The sequence below is a fragment of the Petromyzon marinus genome, chromosome 64 (genome assembly GCF_048934315.1).
Source record: "Petromyzon marinus isolate PM22_M1 ecotype Great Lakes invasive population chromosome 64, UKy_Petmar_22M1.pri1.0, whole genome shotgun sequence".
Lineage (NCBI taxonomy): Eukaryota > Metazoa > Chordata > Hyperoartia > Petromyzontiformes > Petromyzontidae > Petromyzon > Petromyzon marinus.
Window position 1 is genome coordinate 8,668,874 of NC_133730.1, and position 18,938 is coordinate 8,687,811.

The window sequence follows — 18,938 nt, forward strand, 5'->3', positions numbered from 1 at the left end:
CACACACACACTGGTACACATACAACTACACACACACACACTGGTACACATACAACTACACACACACACACTGGTACACATACAACTACACACACACACACACTGGTACACATACAACTACACACACACACACTGGTACACATACAACTACACACACACACACACTGGTACACATACAACTACACACACACACTGGTACACATACAACTACACACACACACAGGTACACATACAACTACACACACACACAGGTACACATACAACTACACACACACACTGGTACACATACAACTACACACACACACAGGTACACATACAACTACACACACACACACACTGGTACACATACAACTACACACACACACACTGGTACACATACAACTACACACACACACACTGGTACACATACAACTACACACACACACACTGGTACACATACAACTTCACACACACACACACTGGTACACATACAACTACACACACACACACACACTGGTACACATACAACTACACACACACACACACTGGTACACATACAACTACACACACACACACACTGGTACACATACAACTACACACACATACACTGGTACACATACAACTACACACACACACACTGGTACACATACAACTACACACACACACACTGGTACACATACAACTACACACACACACACTGGTACACATACAACTACACACACACACACACTGGTACCCATACAACTACACACACACACACTGGTACCCATACAACTACACACACACACAGGTACCCATACAACTACACACACACACACACAGGTACCCATACAACTACACACACACACACAGGTACACATACAACTACACACACACAGGTACACATACAACTACACACACACACAGGTACACATACAACTACACACACACACAGGTACACATACAACTACACACACACACACAGGTACACATACAACTACACACACACACACAGGTACACATACAACTACACACACACACTGGTACACATACAACTACACACACACACTGGTACACATACAACTACACACACACACTGGTACACATACAACTACACACACACACACTGGTACACATACAACTACACACACACACTGGTACACATACAACTACACACACACACTGGTACACATACAACTACACACACACACTGGTACACATACAACTACACACACACACACTGGTACACATACAACTACACACACACACACTGGTACACATACAACTACACACACACTGGTACACATACAACTACACACACACACTGGTACACATACAACTACACACACACACACTGGTACACATACAACTACACACACACACACTGGTACACATACAACTACACACACACACACTGGTACACATACAACTACACACACACACACTGGTACACATACAACTACACACACACACACTGGTACACATACAACTACACACACACACACTGGTACACATACAACTACACACACACACACACTGGTACACATGCAACTACACACACACACAGACTGGTACACATGCAACTACACACACACACAGACTGGTACACATGCAACTACACACACACACAGACTGGTACACATGCAACTACACACACACACAGACTGGTACACATGCAACTACACACACACACAGACTGGTACACATGCAACTACACACACACACAGACTGGTACACATGCAACTACACACACACACAGACTGGTACACATGCAACTACACACACACACAGACTGGTACACATACAACTACACACACACACAGACTGGTACACATACAACTACACACACACACACTGGTACACATACAACTACACACACACACACTGGTACACATACAACTACACACACACACACACACTGGTACACATACAACTACACACACACACAGGTACACATACAACTACACACACACACACACAGGTACACATACAACTACACACACACACACAGGTACACATACAACTACACACACGCACACACAGGTACACATACAACTACACACACACACACACAGGTACACATACAACTACACACACACAGGTACACATACAACTACACACACACAGGTACACATACAACTACACACACACAGGTACACATACAACTACACACACTGGTACACATACAACTACACACACACACACTGGTACACATACAACTACACACACACACACACTGGTACACATACAACTACACACACACACACACTGGTACACATACAACTACACACACACACACTGGTACACATACAACTACACACACACTGGTACAAAAAAGACAGATCCTCCATACAGCCTTAACAGACTGTAGGGGCAAGTGCTGTTAGCGAGCACCTATGAAGGCCGGAACGGTACACGAGGGGGTGGGTGGCCAGCACCACGCCCGACCGCCTTTGTCTCCCTAGTGGCAATGTTTACACACCGCACCAGGTACTCATTTGAGGCTGAGTCGACCTAGGGGAGGCCCGGTACCGGTTCAGATAATCGTCACTGGTGTTGGCCGTGAGCGGGAATCGAACCCGGGTCGCCAGGTTCATAGCACAGCGCACTAACCGCTACACTACCGCTCCCCACAGCTACACACACACACTGGTACACACGCAGCTACACACACACACACTGGTACACACGCAGCTACACACACACTGGTACACACACAGCTACACACACACTGGTACACACACAGCTACACACACACTGGTACACACACAGCTACACACACACTGGTACACACACAGCTACACACACACTGGTACACACACAGCTACACACACACTGGTACACACACAGCTACACACACACTGGTACACACACAGCTACACACACACTGGTACACACACAGCTACACACACACTGGTACACACACAGCTACACACACACTGGTACACACACAGCTACACACACAGCTACACACACACTGGTACACACACACATACACTGGTACACACACACTGGTACACACACACATACACTGGTACACACACACACTGGTACACACACAGCTACACACACACTGGTACACACACAGCTACACACACACTGGTACACACACAGCTACACACACACTGGTACACACACAGCTACACACACACTGGTACACACACAGCTACACACACACTGGTACACATACAGCTACACACACACACTGGTACACACACACATACACTGGTACACACACAGCTACACACACACACTGGTACTCACACACATACACTGGTACACACACAGCTACACACACACACTGGTACTCACACACTGGTACTCACACAGCTACACACACACACTGGTACACACACACTGGTACTCACACAGCTACACACACACACTGGTACACACACTGGTACACACACAACTACACACACACACACTGGTACACACACAACTACACACACACACTGGTACACACACACAACTACACACACTGGTACACACACACACACTGGTACACACACAGCTACACACACAGCTACAATGTGTGTGTCTGCTTCAGCAGAGAGAGTAAGTGTTGATCCACGCCGACTAAATACTTGAAGTCATTTTGGTCAAAGTCCTAAGTCTGGAATTACTTTGTTGATTGCCGCCGCTTACCGAGTTTGCAGTGGCGCACCAACAACAACAACCAACAACCAACAACAACCGCAACGTGTCAACAACAACAACAACAAAAACGGCTATGACATCAAAAGCGAACGGCGGACGCAAGTGTAGAGCGGAGTTCGGCGAAATCTTTCGAAGAAGCATCAGCAGCATCAGAAGAGCAAGCGCCAATAGCGGCAGAGCAATGCTTTGAAAGTTTGTTTGCCTTCGACGCAAACATAATTCGTGAGAGCGCGCGCGCGGAGCTACACAAACACCGCTGGCAAACAACAACAACAACAAACACAGCCACACTCTCACGCCAATAAACGTGTCCGAGGCTGGAATACACTTGCTCGATTTGTTATTCGAACAAGGCAGTGTGCGACTGTTTGCCCGACGTTCTGTGCGTCTCTAACCAAGACATCCCACAGTGATCCCCCTACTCCCACCTTTATTATCTTTACGCTAAATTACGGTTTTTAAGGTTTAACGATTAGTTTCATTCACTTTAAAACGGGGGGGGGGGGGTGGGGGGGGGCGGGTGTAGCAGCCAAAGAGCCCCATGCCGCAGATTACCGACGCAACCTGTAAGCGCTGTAATAAAACGGGCGACGTTTCGGGCCAATGTCCCTTCTTCACGGCGCACGCCACAGACGCGAGCCAGGCGTTGACCGGGGCGGCCCGCCGGTTTCTTTGTGACGAACCGCGGCGAGCCCCCGCGAAGCCGCTCACCTGCCAAGTCGACGGAGTTGTACGCAGCAGCGATGATGGTCTTCATGGTGAGAGAGGGGAGGGGGGGGGCTCACGTGAGTTGGGGGGCTCAGGTGGGATGGGGCGGGGAGGGGGGCTCAGGTGAGAGCGGGGTTCAGGTGAGGCCTCGATCACAGCGGCGCGCGTTCTCTGCCCCATGAGCTCCGTTTATAATGGGACTCATCCCTCCCTCCTCCCTCCCACTCAGCTCCCTCCTCCCTCCCTCCCACTCAGCTCCCTCCCACCCACTCAGCTCCCTCCTCCCTCCCTCCCACTCAACTCCCTCCCTCCCACTCAGCTCCCTCCTCCCTCCCACCCACTCAGCTCCCTCCCACCCACTCAGCTCCCTCCTCCCTCCCACTCAACTCCCTCCCACTCAGCTCCCTCCCACCCACTCAGCTCCCTCCACCGCTCTCAGCTCCACCCTCTCCCCTCCCACTCACCTCTACCCTCTCTCTCTCTCAACCCCCCTCTCTCTCTAACACCACTCCCTCACCACCCTCTCACCACTCCCTCACCACCCTCTCACCACTCCCTCACCACTCCCTCACCACCATCTCACCACTCCCTCACCACCCTCTCACCACTCCCTCACCACCCTCTCACCACTCCCTCACCACTCCCTCACCACCCTCTCACCACTCCCTCACCACTCCCTCACCACCCTCTCACCACTCCCTCACCACCCTCTCACCACTCCCTCACCACTCCCTCACCACCATCTCACCACTCCCTCACCACCCTCTCACCACTCCCTCACCACTCCCTCACCACCCTCTCACCACTCCCTCACCACCCTCTCACCACCCTCTCACCACCCTCTCTCTATAACTCCACTCCCTCACCACTCCCTCACCACTCCATCACCACTCCCTCACCACTCCCTCACCACCCTCTCTCTCTAACTCCACTCCCTCGCTAACAACTCTCACCACATCGATACCGCATTGTGTGCGCGCGCGCGCGCGCGTGTGCGTGTCCATGTCTCGCACCCCCAGGTTAAGAAGAAGACCCACACTGATCTCGATGATGAATTGAATATCACTGCTGTTGCTGATGATGATAATGATCACGATCATCATCATCATCCGATCATCATCATCCGATCATCATCACCAATACCCCGAGGTGTGCACATCTCTCCCACGTTAACGTCGTTCCGCGAATGCGTCGTCGCTTCATCACGAACGCCGAAGGCGAGCCGATTTTGCGTCGCCCTCACCCCCCCCCCCCCCCCCCCCAAAACCCCGCGCTTGCGTCGCTTGCAGCGGCATCAGAATCGGAAGTTTGACTTGCACTGCGGGAATCCGATGAGCTATGAAAAGCCCCCCCTTTTTTAACATATATATATAAACTACGACGTTTCGCGAATGCGTCGTCACTTCGTGACAACTCAAATGTGGCCATGTCTCGCGCTCCCCAAATTTGCGTCGCCCCCCAAAACCCCGCGTCGCTTGCGTCGCTTGCATCGTCCCCCTCCTTTCTCGCTTTCCGTGGCCTCTCAGGCGTTAACCACCACGTCGCAACCCACGACAGCCCTGTGCACGAGGCACCTCGCGCTGCGATGTCGACTGCACATTATGCTGTGATTTACGCGCAGCGTTTTGGGGACGTTGGGGAGGAATTCTAGATTTGAAGCTTTCGTGACTGCAAGGATCCTTACTCTTTGGTTCTATTGGGAAAAGTCACGTAGGTAAATAATAAAACGACAAAAATCACGACGTTTCGGCCACAACGCACGCGGCCTTCATCAAGCGAAGGGACCAGGCTGTCTCGAAGACTGCGCTGGAGTGAAACACAGCCACGCTCAGACCACGGCCTTTAAGCTGTGTGAGAGGGATTAAGGTGCCTTGACAACGGAATTAGCATAAACAAATTAGCATTTGATTGGCGGACGTTCCGAGATTCGTCGTCGCACCGTTAAGGAACTCATCCCCGACTTAAACCGAGGAATTACTGCTACTGATGATGATGACGACGATGATGTTATCATATCACCCTTCTGTACTGATGATGGTAACAATAATACTATCACATCATCTTTCTGCTATTGATGATGATGATGATTACTATGCTACTATCGTCTCATCCATCTGCTACCGATAATGATGATGATTACTATGATACTATCACTTTATCCATCTGCTACCGATGATGATGACGATGATTACTATGATACTATCACATCATCCATCTGCTACCGATGATGATGATGATTACTATGATACTATCACATCATCCATCTGCTACCGATGATGATGATGATGATGATTACTATGATACTATCACATAATCCATCTGCTACCGATGATGATGATGATGATGACGATGATTACTATGATACTATCACATCATCCATCTGCTACCGATGATGATGATTACTATGATACTATCACATCATCCATCTGCTACCGATGATGATGATTACTATGATACTATCACATCATCCATCTGCTACCAATGATGATGACGATGATGATTAATTGACACCTCCCCTGCACCGCCCACTATTCCCCCCCCCGGGTCACCGTGACCTCTTGACCTCCGCACGCTCTCGCCACGCGTGCAGCGCGCGCCACGCACGTCGTGGTGATAGGGGGACACGGGGGGGAGGGGTAGGGGGTGGTTTGAGGGGGCGGCGAGGGGGCGGTCGACCAATGGGAGCGCGGAATTGTGACCACGCCTCCCTCACACGCAACAGACAAAGTTCCCGCCCCCACCGCGGGCAGCCGTCACGTGACGTGGGACCCGCACGGCGGCACCCCCCACGCCCCGGCCGCCTTTGTCTCCCCAGGACTGACGTTCACACAGACAAAGGTCTCCCGTGTAGCCTCGACAGGCCGTAGGGGCAAGTGCTGTTAGCGAGTAGCAGCAGCTATGAAGGCCGGCACGGCACACGAGGGGGTGGGTGGCCAGCACCACGCCCGGCCGCCTTTGTCTCTCCCCCCAGTGGCGATGTTTACTACGCACCGCACCCAGCTACTCATTTGAGGCTGAGTCGACCTAGCGGAGGCCCAGTACCGGTTCAGATAATCGTCATTGACGGTGTTGGCCGCGAGCAGGGAATCGAACTGGGGTCTCCTGGTTTAGCAGCGCAGCGTGGCGCTAACCGCTGCGCCACCGCTCCCCCCACACACACACGCACGCGCGCGCACTGCAACGGACACTCACTTCAGGCTGGGTCGACCTAGAGGAGGTGGCCTGGACCGCTGCACCTGTTCGCCGTACACTGTCGGGTCGTAGCGCGGCAGCGGCGCGCGCTAACCGCAGCGCCACCGCTCCCCACGGGCGCCAACGCTGTCGAGACTCTCGACGAACGCAGAGACCCCCGCCCCGCCCCGCCCCCCGCCCCTCGCCCACCCGCCCCCCCCCCCCGCCCCCCCCCTCGCCCCCCACTCGCCCCCCTCCGCCCCCCCCCCCCGTGTCGTGTAAGCGCTCTGAGCAGTGGTCCCCCTTGCTATGGCTGCAATGAGACTATATGAATATAAATAGCAAGAGGCGATGTTGCCAAATAGAATAAAGGGAAGGGACTCCACAGTGGCTGGGAGATGTTGACTACCTCGCCTGGTGTACAGGAGGTCACCTGTCACTCTCATCATCATCATCATCACAGTGACTAGGTGTTGACTACCTCGCCTGGTGTACAGGAGGTCACCTGTCACTCTCATCATCATCATAGTGGCGAGGTGTTGACTACCTCGCCTGGTATACAGGAGGTCACGTGTCACTCTCATCATCATCATCACAGTGGCTAAGTGTTGACTACCTCGCCTGGTGTACAGGAGGTCACGTGTCACTCTCATCATCATCATCACAGTGGCGATGTGTTGACTACCTCGCCTGGTATACAGGAGGTCACGTGTCACTCTCTCTCATCATCATCATCATCACAGTGGCGAGATGTTGACTACCTCGCCTGGTGTACAGGATGTCACGTGTCACTCTCATCATCATCATCACAGTGGCGATGTGTTGACTATCTAGCCTGGTATACAGGAGGTCACGTGTCACTCTCTCTCATCATCATCATCACAGTGGCGAGGTGTTGACTACCTCGCCTGGTATACAGGAGGTCACGTGTCACTCTCTCTCATCATCATCATCACAGTGGCGAGATGTTGACTACCTCGCCTGGTGTACAGGATGTCACGTGTCACTCTCATCATCATCATCACAGTGGCGATGTGTTGACTATCTCGCCTGGTATACAGGAGGTCACGTGTCACTCTCTCTCATCATCATCATCACAGTGGCGAGGTGTTGACTACCTCGCCTGGTATACAGGAGGTCACGTGTCACTCTCTCTCATCATCATCATCACAGTGGCTAAGTGTTGACTACCTCGCCTGGGGTACAGGAGGTCACGTGTCACTCTCATCATCATCATCATCATAGTGGCGAGGTGTTGACTACCTCGCCTGGTGTACAGGAGGTCACGTGTCACTCTCATCATCATCAGAGTGGCTAGGTGAGATATTGACTACCTCGCCTGGTGTACAGGAGGTCACGTGTCACTCTCTCTCATCATCACAGTGGCGAGGTGTTGACTACCTCGCCTGGTGTACAGGAGGTCACGTGTCACTCTCTCTCATCATCATCACAGTGGCTAAGTGTTGACTACCTCGCCTGGTGTACAGGAGGTCACGTGTCACTCTCTCTCTCTCATCATCATCATCACAGTGGCTAGGTGTTGACTACCTCGCCTGGTATACAGGAGGTCACGTGTCACTCTCTCTCATCATCGTCACAGTAGCTAAGTGTTGACTACCTCGCCTGGTATACAGGAGGTCACGTGTCACTCTCTCTCATCATCACAGTGGCTAGGTGAGATGTTGACTACCTCGCCTGGTCTACAGGAGATCGTGGGTTCGATCCCGACCCTGATGAGATGTTGACTACCTCGCCTGGTATACAGGAGGTCGTGGGTTAGATCCCGACCCTGATGAGATGTTAAATACCTCGCCTGGTATACAGGAGGTCGTGGGTTCGATCCCGACCCTGATGAGATGTTGACTACCTCGCCTGGTATACAGGAGGTCGTGGGTTATATCCCAACCCTGATGAGATGTTAACTACCTCGCCTGGTATAGAGGAGGTCGTGGGTTAGATCCCGACCCTGATGAGATGTTGACTACCTCGCCTGGTCTACAGGAGTTCACGTGTCACTCTCTCTCATCATCATCACAGTGGCTGGGAGATGTTGACTCCCTCGCCTGGTATACAGGAGGTCGTGGGTTCGATCCCGACCCTGATGAGATGTTGACTACCTCGCCTGGCCTACAGGAGGGCGTGGGTTAGATCCCGACCCTGATGAGATGTTAACTACCTCGCCTGATATACAGGAGGTCGTGGGTTAGAGCCCAACCCTGATGAGATGTTGACTCTCTCGCCTGGTCTACAGGAGGTCGTGGGTTCGATCCCGACCCTGATGAGATGTTGACTCCCTCGCCTGGTCTACAGGAGGGCGTGGGTTAGATCCCGACCCTGATGAGATGTTGACTACCTCGCCTGGTATACAGGAGGTCGTGGGTTAGATCCAGACCCTGATGAGATGTTGAATCCCTCGCCTGGTATACAGGAGGTCGTGGGTTAGATCCCGACCCTGATGAGATGTTGACTCGCTCGCCTGGTATACAGGAGGTCGTGGGTTAGATCCCGACCCTGATGAGATGTTTACTACCTCGCCTGGTCTACAGGAGGTCGTGGGTTCGATCCCGACCCTGATGATATGTTGACTAGCTCGCCTGGTATACAGGAGATCGTGGGTTAGATCCCGACCCTGATGAGATGTTGACTACCTCGCCTGGTCTACAGGAGTTCACGTGTCACTCTCTCTCATCATCATCACAGTGGCTGGGAGATGTTGGCTCCCTCGCCTGGTATACAGGAGGTCGTGGGTTAGATCCCGACCCTAATGAGATGTTAACTACCTCGCCTGGTGTACAGGAGGTCGTGGGTTCGATCCCGACCCTGATGAGATGTTGACTACGTCGCCTGGTATACAGGAGGTCGTGGGTTAGATCCCGACCCTGATGAGATGTTGACTACCTCGCCTGGTCTACAGGAGGTCGTAGGTTCGATCCCGACCCTGATGAGATGTTGACTACCTCGCCTGGTGTACAGGAGGTCGTGGGTTAGATCCCGACCCTAATGAGATGTTAACTACCTCGCTTGGTATACAGAAGATCGTGGGTTAGATCCCGACCCTGATGAGATGTTGACTACCTCGCCTGGTGTACAGGAGGTCGTGGGTTAGATCCCGACCCTGATGAGATGTTGACTACCTCGCCTGGTCTACAGGAGGTCGTAGGTTCGATCCCGACCCTGATGAGATGTTGACTACCTCGCCTGGTGTACAGGAGGTCGTGGGTTAGATCCCGACCCTAATGAGATGTTAACTACCTCGCTTGGTATACAGAAGATCGTGGGTTAGATCCCGACCCTTATGAGATGTTGACTACCTCGCCTGGTGTACAGGAGGTCGTGGGTTAGATTCCGACCCTGATGAGATGTTGACTACCTCGCCTGGTCTACAGGAGGTCGTGGGTTAGATCCCGACCCTGATGAGATGTTGACTACCTCGCCTGGTCTACAGGAGGTCGTAGGTTAGATCCCGACCCTGATGAGATGTTGACTACATCGCCTGGTGTACAGGAGGTCGTGGGTTAGATCCCGACCCTGATGAGATGTTGACTACCTCGCCTGGTCTACAGGAGGTCGTGAGTTAGATCCCGACCCTGATGAGATGTTGACTACCTCGCCTGGTCTACAGGAGGTCGTGGGTTCGATCCCGACCCTGATGAGATGTTGACTACCTCGCCTGGTGTACAGGAGGTCGTGGGTTCGATCCCGACCCTGATGAGATGTTAACTACCTCGCCTGGTGTACAGGAGGTCGTGGGTTCGACGCCTGCTGCTGTATATTTGGAGTCTGCGTGTCTCTCTCTCTCTCTTCGTGATCGCGTGGATTTTTTTTATTCCGGGTCCTCCGATTATTTCCTAATTGGCTGCTCCAAATTTCCACGTTGGGGCGATAATTTGTTAGAGCCGTATAGGTCAGTGGGGCCTTATCTGATAAAAACCAAAATAAAAAAAATAGTTTAGATGATAGCCCCCGCGTCACTCGGCCATACCACAGGGCCGCCTTAGTACCAGATTAGTGCCGCAAAGATAATAATAATAATACTAAATAAAACAATTTATCACGACGTTTCGATCGCAACACAAGCGGCCGTCCTCAGGTGGGAAAAAATGTAATCCAGCAGTTTCACTGCTGTGATTACGAAAGCTTTAAATCAAGATTGATTATACTAAAATAAAATTAAACTGAAGCAACATTTTCTTCCACCAGGTTAGGCTCAATTGAGTTACGTAGCTCTTTTCAGAATCATAATCAGAATCATGATCATAATCAGAATATTAATTTCTACTGGAAGATTCCGATGTCCAGTTGGGACACCGGGACAGAATGCTACAACGAGAAACATTTTTTTTTTAAAACACGACGGGAGTGCAAAGTATAGCATAGGTCAACAAATCGCGAAAATACAATACAACTAAGCTATTGTCTTTTACCAGGTAAAGCCCATTGAGCTATTAGTTTCGTTTGTAGAATCGACCACGAATGATAGCTTCACGACGTGGCTTATCACGTGGTACATTTATATCAGCTGGCAAATGCTCCAGAGATGTCGATTCTGCACGTGGAGGGAAAACCCTGAGGACCTGGAGACAAATCCACGCGATCACGGGGAGAGAGAGAGACACACAAACTGCAAATATACAGCAGCAGCAGCAGGCGTCAGGGTCGGGATCGAACCCACGACCTCCTGTATACCAGGCGAGGTAGTTAACATCTCCTAGCCACCGTTATGATGATGAGAGAGAGAGACACTCAAACTGCAAATATACAGCAACAGGCGTCAGGGTCGGGATAGAAACCACGACCTCCTGTGTACCAGGCAAGGTAGTTAACATCTTCTAGCCACCGTGATGATGATGAGAGAGAGAGACACACAAACTCCAAATATACAGCAACAGGCGTCAGGGTCGGGATAGAAACCACGACCTCCTGTGTACCAGGCGAGGTAGTTAACATCTCCTAGCCACCGTGATGATGATGTGAGAGAGACAGACACACAAACTCCACATATACAGCAACAGGCGTCAGGGTCGGGATAGAAACCACGACCTCCTGTGTACCAGGCGAGGTAGTTAACATCTCCTAGCCACCGTGATGATGATGTGAGAGAGACAGACACACAAACTCCACATATACAGCAGCAGGCGAGGTAGTTAACATCTCATAGCCACCGCGACACCCCTAATAATAATAGTAGTATAGTAGTGATATCGATGGACAGAGGCGTCTCTGTCACAGAGGCCGACTCCGAGAGAGAGAAACAGAGCACGACTCAGAGAGAGAGAGAGGACGACTCAGAGAGAGAGGACGACTCAGAGAATGAGGACGACTCAGAGAGAGAGAGGGAAAGGGGACGACTCAGAGAGAGAGGACGACTCAAAGAGAGAGAGAGAGGACGACTCGGAGATAGAGCACGACTCAGAGAGAGAGAGAGAGGACGACTCAGAGAGAGAGGACGACTCAGAGAATGAGGACGACTCAGAGAGAGAGGACGACTCAGAGAGAGAGAGGACGACTCAGAGAGAGAGGACGACTCAAAGAGAGAGAGGACGACTCAGAGAGAGAGGACGACTCAGAGAGAGAGAACGACTCAGAGAGAGATAGGACGACTCAGAGAGAGAGAGAGGACGACTCAGAGAGAGGACGACTCAGAGAGAGAGGACGACTCAGAGAGAGAGAGGACGACTCAGAGAGAGAGGGGACGACTCAGAGAGAGAGAGCGGACGACTCAGAGAGAGAGGACGACTCAGAGAGAGGACGACTCAGAGAGACAGAGAGAGGACGACTCAGAGAGAGAGGACGACTCAGATGCGCCAGGAGGAGGAGGAGCCACAGACCATCAGGGAGGCCGCAGCAGCAGCCACGTGACGAGGAGCCTGCGACCAACAATTGTCACCTTCCTAAGCTCTGCAGTCCTCTACATGTGGGGGTGGTATCGACACAACGGACGAGTTGTTTATTATACGCGTGGGAGGAAAGCGGCGCACTCGGACAAAACCCCACGCGTGCGAGGGGGGAACACTCGATCCCGTGCAATTGGAGCAGGTGGAGATTCGTCTCCACTATGGTGTACAGCCTTCTGCTGGCAGAGCCAGGGGTACGGCTCCTCTGGGATTGTTGTTGTTGTTGTTGTCTTGGTGTGATCTGGGCCTGTTGTTGTTGTCTTGGTGTGGTGTGGGACTGTTGTTGTTGTTGTCTTGGTGTGGTCCGGGACTGTTGTTGTTGTTGTTGTGGTCTGGGACTGTTGTTGTTGTTGTCTTGGTGTGGTCTGGGACTGTTGTTGTTGTTGTCTTGGTGTGGTCTGGGACTGTTGTTGTTGTTGTTGTCTTGGTGTGGTCTGGGACTGTTGTTGTTTTGGTGTGGTCTGGGACTGTTGTTGTTGTTGTCTTGGTGTGGTCTGGGACTGTTGTTGTTGTTGTCTTGGTGTAGTCAGGGACTGTTGTTGTTGTTGTTGTTGTCTTGGTGTGGTCTGGGACTGTTGTTGTTGTCTTGGTGTGGTCTGGGACTGTTGTTGTTTTGTTGTTGTTGTTGTCTTGGTGTGGTCTGGGACTGTTGTTGTCTTGGTGTAGTCTGGGATTGTTGTTGTTGTTGTCTTGGTGTGCTCTGGGATTGTTGTTGTCTTGGTGTGGTCTGGGATTGTTGTTGTTGTTGTTGTCTTGGTGTGGTCTGGGACTGTTGTTGTTGTCTTGGTGTGGTCTGGAACTGTTGTTGTTGTTGTCTTGGTGTGGTCTGGGACTGTTGTTGTTGTTGTCTTGGTGTGGTCTGGGAATGTTGTTGTTGTTGTCTTGGTGTGGTCTGGGACTGTTGTTGTTGTTGTTGTCTTGGTGTGGTCTGGGACTGTTGTTGTTGTTGTCTTGGTGTGGTCTGGGACTGTTGTTGTTGTCTTGGTGTGGTCTGGGACTGTTGTTGTTTTGTTGTTGTTGTTGTTGTCTTGGTGTGGTCTGGGACTGTTGTTGTCTTGGTGTAGTCTGGGATTGTTGTTGTTGTTGTCTTGGTGTGCTCTGGGATTGTTGTTGTCTTGGTGTGGTCTGGGATTGTTGTTGTTGTTGTTGTTGTTGTCTTGGTGTGGTCTGGGACTGTTGTTGTTGTCTTGGTGTGGTCTGGAACTGTTGTTGTTGTTGTCTTGGTGTGGTCTGGGACTGTTGTTGTTGTTGTTGTCTTGGTGTGGTCTGGAACTGTTGTTGTTGTTGTCTTGGTGTAGTCTGGGAATGTTGTTGTTGTTGTTGTCTTGGTGTGGTCTGGGACTGTTGTTGTTGTTGTCTTGGTGTGGTCTGGGACTGTTGTTGTTGTCTTGGTGTGGTCTGGGACTGTTGTTGTTGTTTTGGTGTGGTCTGGGACTGTTGTTGTTGTTGTCTTGGTGTGGTCTGGGACTGTTGTTGTTGTTGTTGTCTTGGTGTAGTCAGGGACTGTTCTTGTTGTTGTTGTTGTTGTCTTGGTGTGGTCTGGGACTGTTGTTGTTGTCTTGGTGTGGTCTGGGACTGTTGTTGTTTTGTTGTTGTTGTTGTCTTGGTGTGGTCTGGGACTGTTGTTGTCTTGGTGTAGTATGGGATTGTTGTTGTTGTTGTCTTGGTGTGCTCTGGGATTGTTGTTGTCTTGGTGTGGTCTGGGATTGTTGTTGTTGTTGTTGTCTTGGTGTGGTCTGGGACTGTTGTTGTTGTTGTTGTCTTGGTGTGGTCTGGAACTGTTGTTGTTGTTGTCTTGGTGTGGTCTGGAACTGTTGTTGTTGTTGTCTTGGTGTAGTCTGGGAATGTTGTTGTTGTTGTTGTCTTGGTGTGGTCTGGGACTGTTGTTGTTGTGTTGGTGTGGTCTGGAACTGTTGTTGTTTGATTTGGTGTGGTCTGGGATTGTTGTTGTTGTTGTCTTAGTGTGGTCTGGGATTGTTGTTGTTGTCTTGCTGTGGTCTGGGATTGTTGTTGTTTGATTTGGTGTGGTCTGGGATCGTTGTTGTTGTTGTCTTGGTGTGGTCTGGGATTGTTGTTGTTGTCTTGGTGTGGTCTGGGATTGTTGTTGTTGTCTTGCTGTGGTCTGGGATTGTTGTTGTTGTCTTGGTGTGGTCTGGGATTGTTGTTGTTGTCATGGTGTGGTCTGGGACTGTTGTTGTTGTCTTGATGTGGTCTGGGATTGTTGTTGTTGTTGTCTTGGTGTAGTCAGGGACTGTTGTTGTTGTCTTGGTGTGCTCTGAGACTGTTGTTTTTGTTGTCTTGGTGTGGTCTGAGACTGTTGTTGTTGTCTTGGTGTAGTCAGGGACTGTTGTTGTTGTTGTCTTGGTGTGCTCTGAGACTGTTGTTGTTGTTGTCTTGGCGTGGTCTGGGACTGTTGTTGTTGTCTTGGTGTGGTCTGGGACTGTTGTTGTTGTCGTCTTGGTGTGGTCTGGGACTGTTGTTGTTGTTGTGTTGGTGTAGTCAGGGACTGTTGTTGTTGTTGTCTTGGTGTGCTCTGAGACTGTTGTTTTTGTTGTCTTGGTGTGGTCTGAGACTGTTGTTGTTGTCTTGGCGTGGTCTGGGACTGTTGTTGTTGTCTTGGTGTGGTCTGGGACTGTTGTTGTTGTCGTCTTGGTGTGGTCTGGGACTGTTGTTGCTGTTGTCTTGGTGTGGTCTGGGACTGTTGTTGTTGTTGTCTTGGTGTGGTCTGGGACTGTTGTTGTTGTTGTCTTGGTGTGGTCTGGAACTGTTGTTGTTGTTGTCTTGGTGTAGTCTGGGAATGTTGTTGTTGTTGTTGTCTTGGTGTGGTCTGGGACTGTTGTTGTTGTGTTGGTGTGGTCTGGAACTGTTGTTGTTTGATTTGGTGTGGTCTGGGATTGTTGTTGTTGTTGTTGTCTTGGTGTGGTCTGGGATTGTTGTTGTTGTCTTGCTGTGGTCTGGGATTGTTGTTGTTTGATTTGGTGTGGTCTGGGATTGTTGTTGTTGCCTTGCTGTGGTCTGGGATTGTTGTTGTTGTTTTTGTCTTGGTGTGGTCTGGGATTGTTGTTGTTGTCTTGCTGTGGTCTGGGATTGTTGTTGTTGTTGTTGTCTTGGTGTGGTCTGGGATTGTTGTTGTTGTCTTGCTGTGGTCTGGGATTGTTGTTGTTGTTGTTGTTGTCTTGGTGTGGTCTGGGACTGTTGTTGTTGTTGTTGTCTTGGTGTGGTCTGGGACTGTTGTTGTTGTTGTCTTGGTGTGGTCTGGGACTGTTGTTGTTGTTGTCTTGCTGTGGTCTGGGATTGTTGTTGTTGTTGTTGTGGTGTGGTCTTGGTGTTGCCTGGGATTGTTGTTGTTGTTGTTGTTGTTGTCTTGGTGTTGTCTGGGATTGTTGTTGTTGTTGTCTTGCTGTGGTCTGGAACTGTTGTTGTTGTTGTTGTCTTGGTGTGGTCTGGGATTGTTGTTGTTGTCTTGCTGTGGTCTGGGATTGTTGTTGTTGTTGTCTTGGTGTGGTCTGGGATTGTTGTTGTTGTCTTGCTGTGGTCTGGGATTGTTGTTGTTGTCTTGGTGTGGTCTGGGACTGTTGTTGTTGTTGTTGTCTTGGTGTGGTCTGGGACTGTTGTTGTTGTTGTTGTTGTTGTCTTGGTGTGGTCTGGGACTGTTGTTGTTGTTGTCTTGCTGTGGTCTGGGATTGTTGTTGTTGTTGTTGTGGTGTGGTCTTGGTGTTTTCTGGGATTGTTGTTGTTGTTGTCTTGGTGTTGTCTGGGATTGTTGTTGTTGTTGTCTTGCTGTGGTCTGGAACTGTTGTTGTTGTTGTTGTCTTGGTGTGGTCTGGGATTGTTGTTGTTGTCTTGCTGTGGTCTGGAACTGTTGTTGTTGTTGTCTTGCTGTGGTCTGGGATTGTTGTTGTTTGATTTGGAGCTTTCGTGACTGCACGAATTGCTCTTTGGTTCTGTTGGTAAAGTCACGTAGAAAGAGAAAATAATAAATTAAATAATAGCATACGACGTTTCGATTGCAACACAAGCAATCATCATCAGGTACAAATGAACGAGGAAACAAACCTAGGAAACTTAGAAATATAATGCAATACAACACAGAGAGTCGGCTAACATAACAGTCAACACCCTACCTGGTTGATTGACGTTCTTCCAACGATTGCTAAATTTGAGAGAGAGAGAAAGACAAAGCACAGAACCGGAGACAGACAGACAGACACACAAGCAGAGGGAGATAACGCAGAGACACACACAGAGAGAGAGAGAGAGAGACACGCACACACATGCATCGTTGAAATATCGGCAGGAATCTATGCTGAATACTCCTTGCTTTATAAAGGTGTCAGTTTTTGTGCCAGTTAAAAGCGTAAAACCTATTACTATATCTTGTTACTGGCAAAGGAGGTCTCATAATGTAAATGCGCGTGTGTTTATGTACTCGATGTGAGTGAGTGACTGCAGGCTATCACCAGGAGTCGTACACCCCTAGCTGCCACTGCTATTCATTGGCTATTCATTGGCGTAAAATAAAATATATTCTTGGTTCTTTCGGTAAAGTTGTTTCCCTTCAACGTGACTTTACCGAAAGAACCAAGAATATTAATCACTGCAGTCACGAAAGCTTTCAATCAAAATAAAATAAAATATCTCGCTCCGGATGACGCTGCAAAGTATTATCTGTATTTTGATTTAGCGTGCTGATCTTAAAGGTGCATTGAAGAATTTGATACTCCGACCGATGCTTCTGTTGTTGTGGAGTAACTCATGCAGCCAGCTATGGCCCTAGGACTTGGTGTTACATGTTATTTATGTAGTTTATTATAAAAAAATTCGGTCACAGTCCCTGTGATCACTGTTACGTTGCAATTATGGCTTTATTTTTTGGTGATTTGGAAAAGTTTTTTGGTTTGGACATGTTTGTTTTGTTGTAGTACGGAGTTAGACTGATGGCCTTAATCTAAGTTTTCTTGTGGTTGTTGTTGTTGTTGTTTGACTTGCATCCCACTGGGATTATTTTGCACACAGCGTTGGTGGTGAACGGTGCTTTGTTTTCAGGAATATTTTTGCTCTTCTTTGGTTCTTTCGTTAAAGTCACGTAGAATGAGAATAAAATAATAAATTAATAAAACAAAATAACACAATTAAATTCTCACGACGTTAATCTTAACAACGTTCATTGAAGCTCTGTCGTCCCGACAGGTCTGTTCCTTTCACCTGAAGAAGGCCACTTGTGTTGTGGCCGAAACGTCGTGAGAATTTTATTGTGTTATTTTATAGTTTTTTTTGTTTGTTGTGGTTGCACCCGATTCAAGAGCCGAATGGCTCACAGGGCTATACCAAAATAAATCAAACTGAAACTGATGTCCGCACGCCCACTCCTGCCGAACAACGGCCATACAACTACACACATTTGCCTGTGTGTGTGTCTGTGTGTTGAACTTCTTTCGCACCGTACACAGCCTAACCGTGCTATTCGGAGGTACATTAATCATCTAGATTTGAAAGTATATCTAACTGCAGTGTCTTCCTGATAACGCTTACGATGTTAAGTAATGT

The 18,938-nt window shown here is 49.7% G+C and overlaps 1 protein-coding gene across 1 annotated transcript in view; it reads right to left on the reverse strand.

The window, feature by feature from the left end:
* LOC116937870 (diacylglycerol O-acyltransferase 2-like) overlaps positions 1-4,500 on the reverse strand; it is a 76,700-nt gene extending 72,200 nt beyond the window's left edge. Inside the window, exon 1 of the mRNA XM_076054210.1 lies at positions 4,330-4,500. Coding sequence (XP_075910325.1) covers positions 4,330-4,375 — 46 coding nt within the window. The 5' untranslated portion in view covers positions 4,376-4,500. The remainder of the gene's footprint in view (positions 1-4,329) is intronic.
* Positions 4,501-18,938: the final 14,438 nt, after the last annotated feature.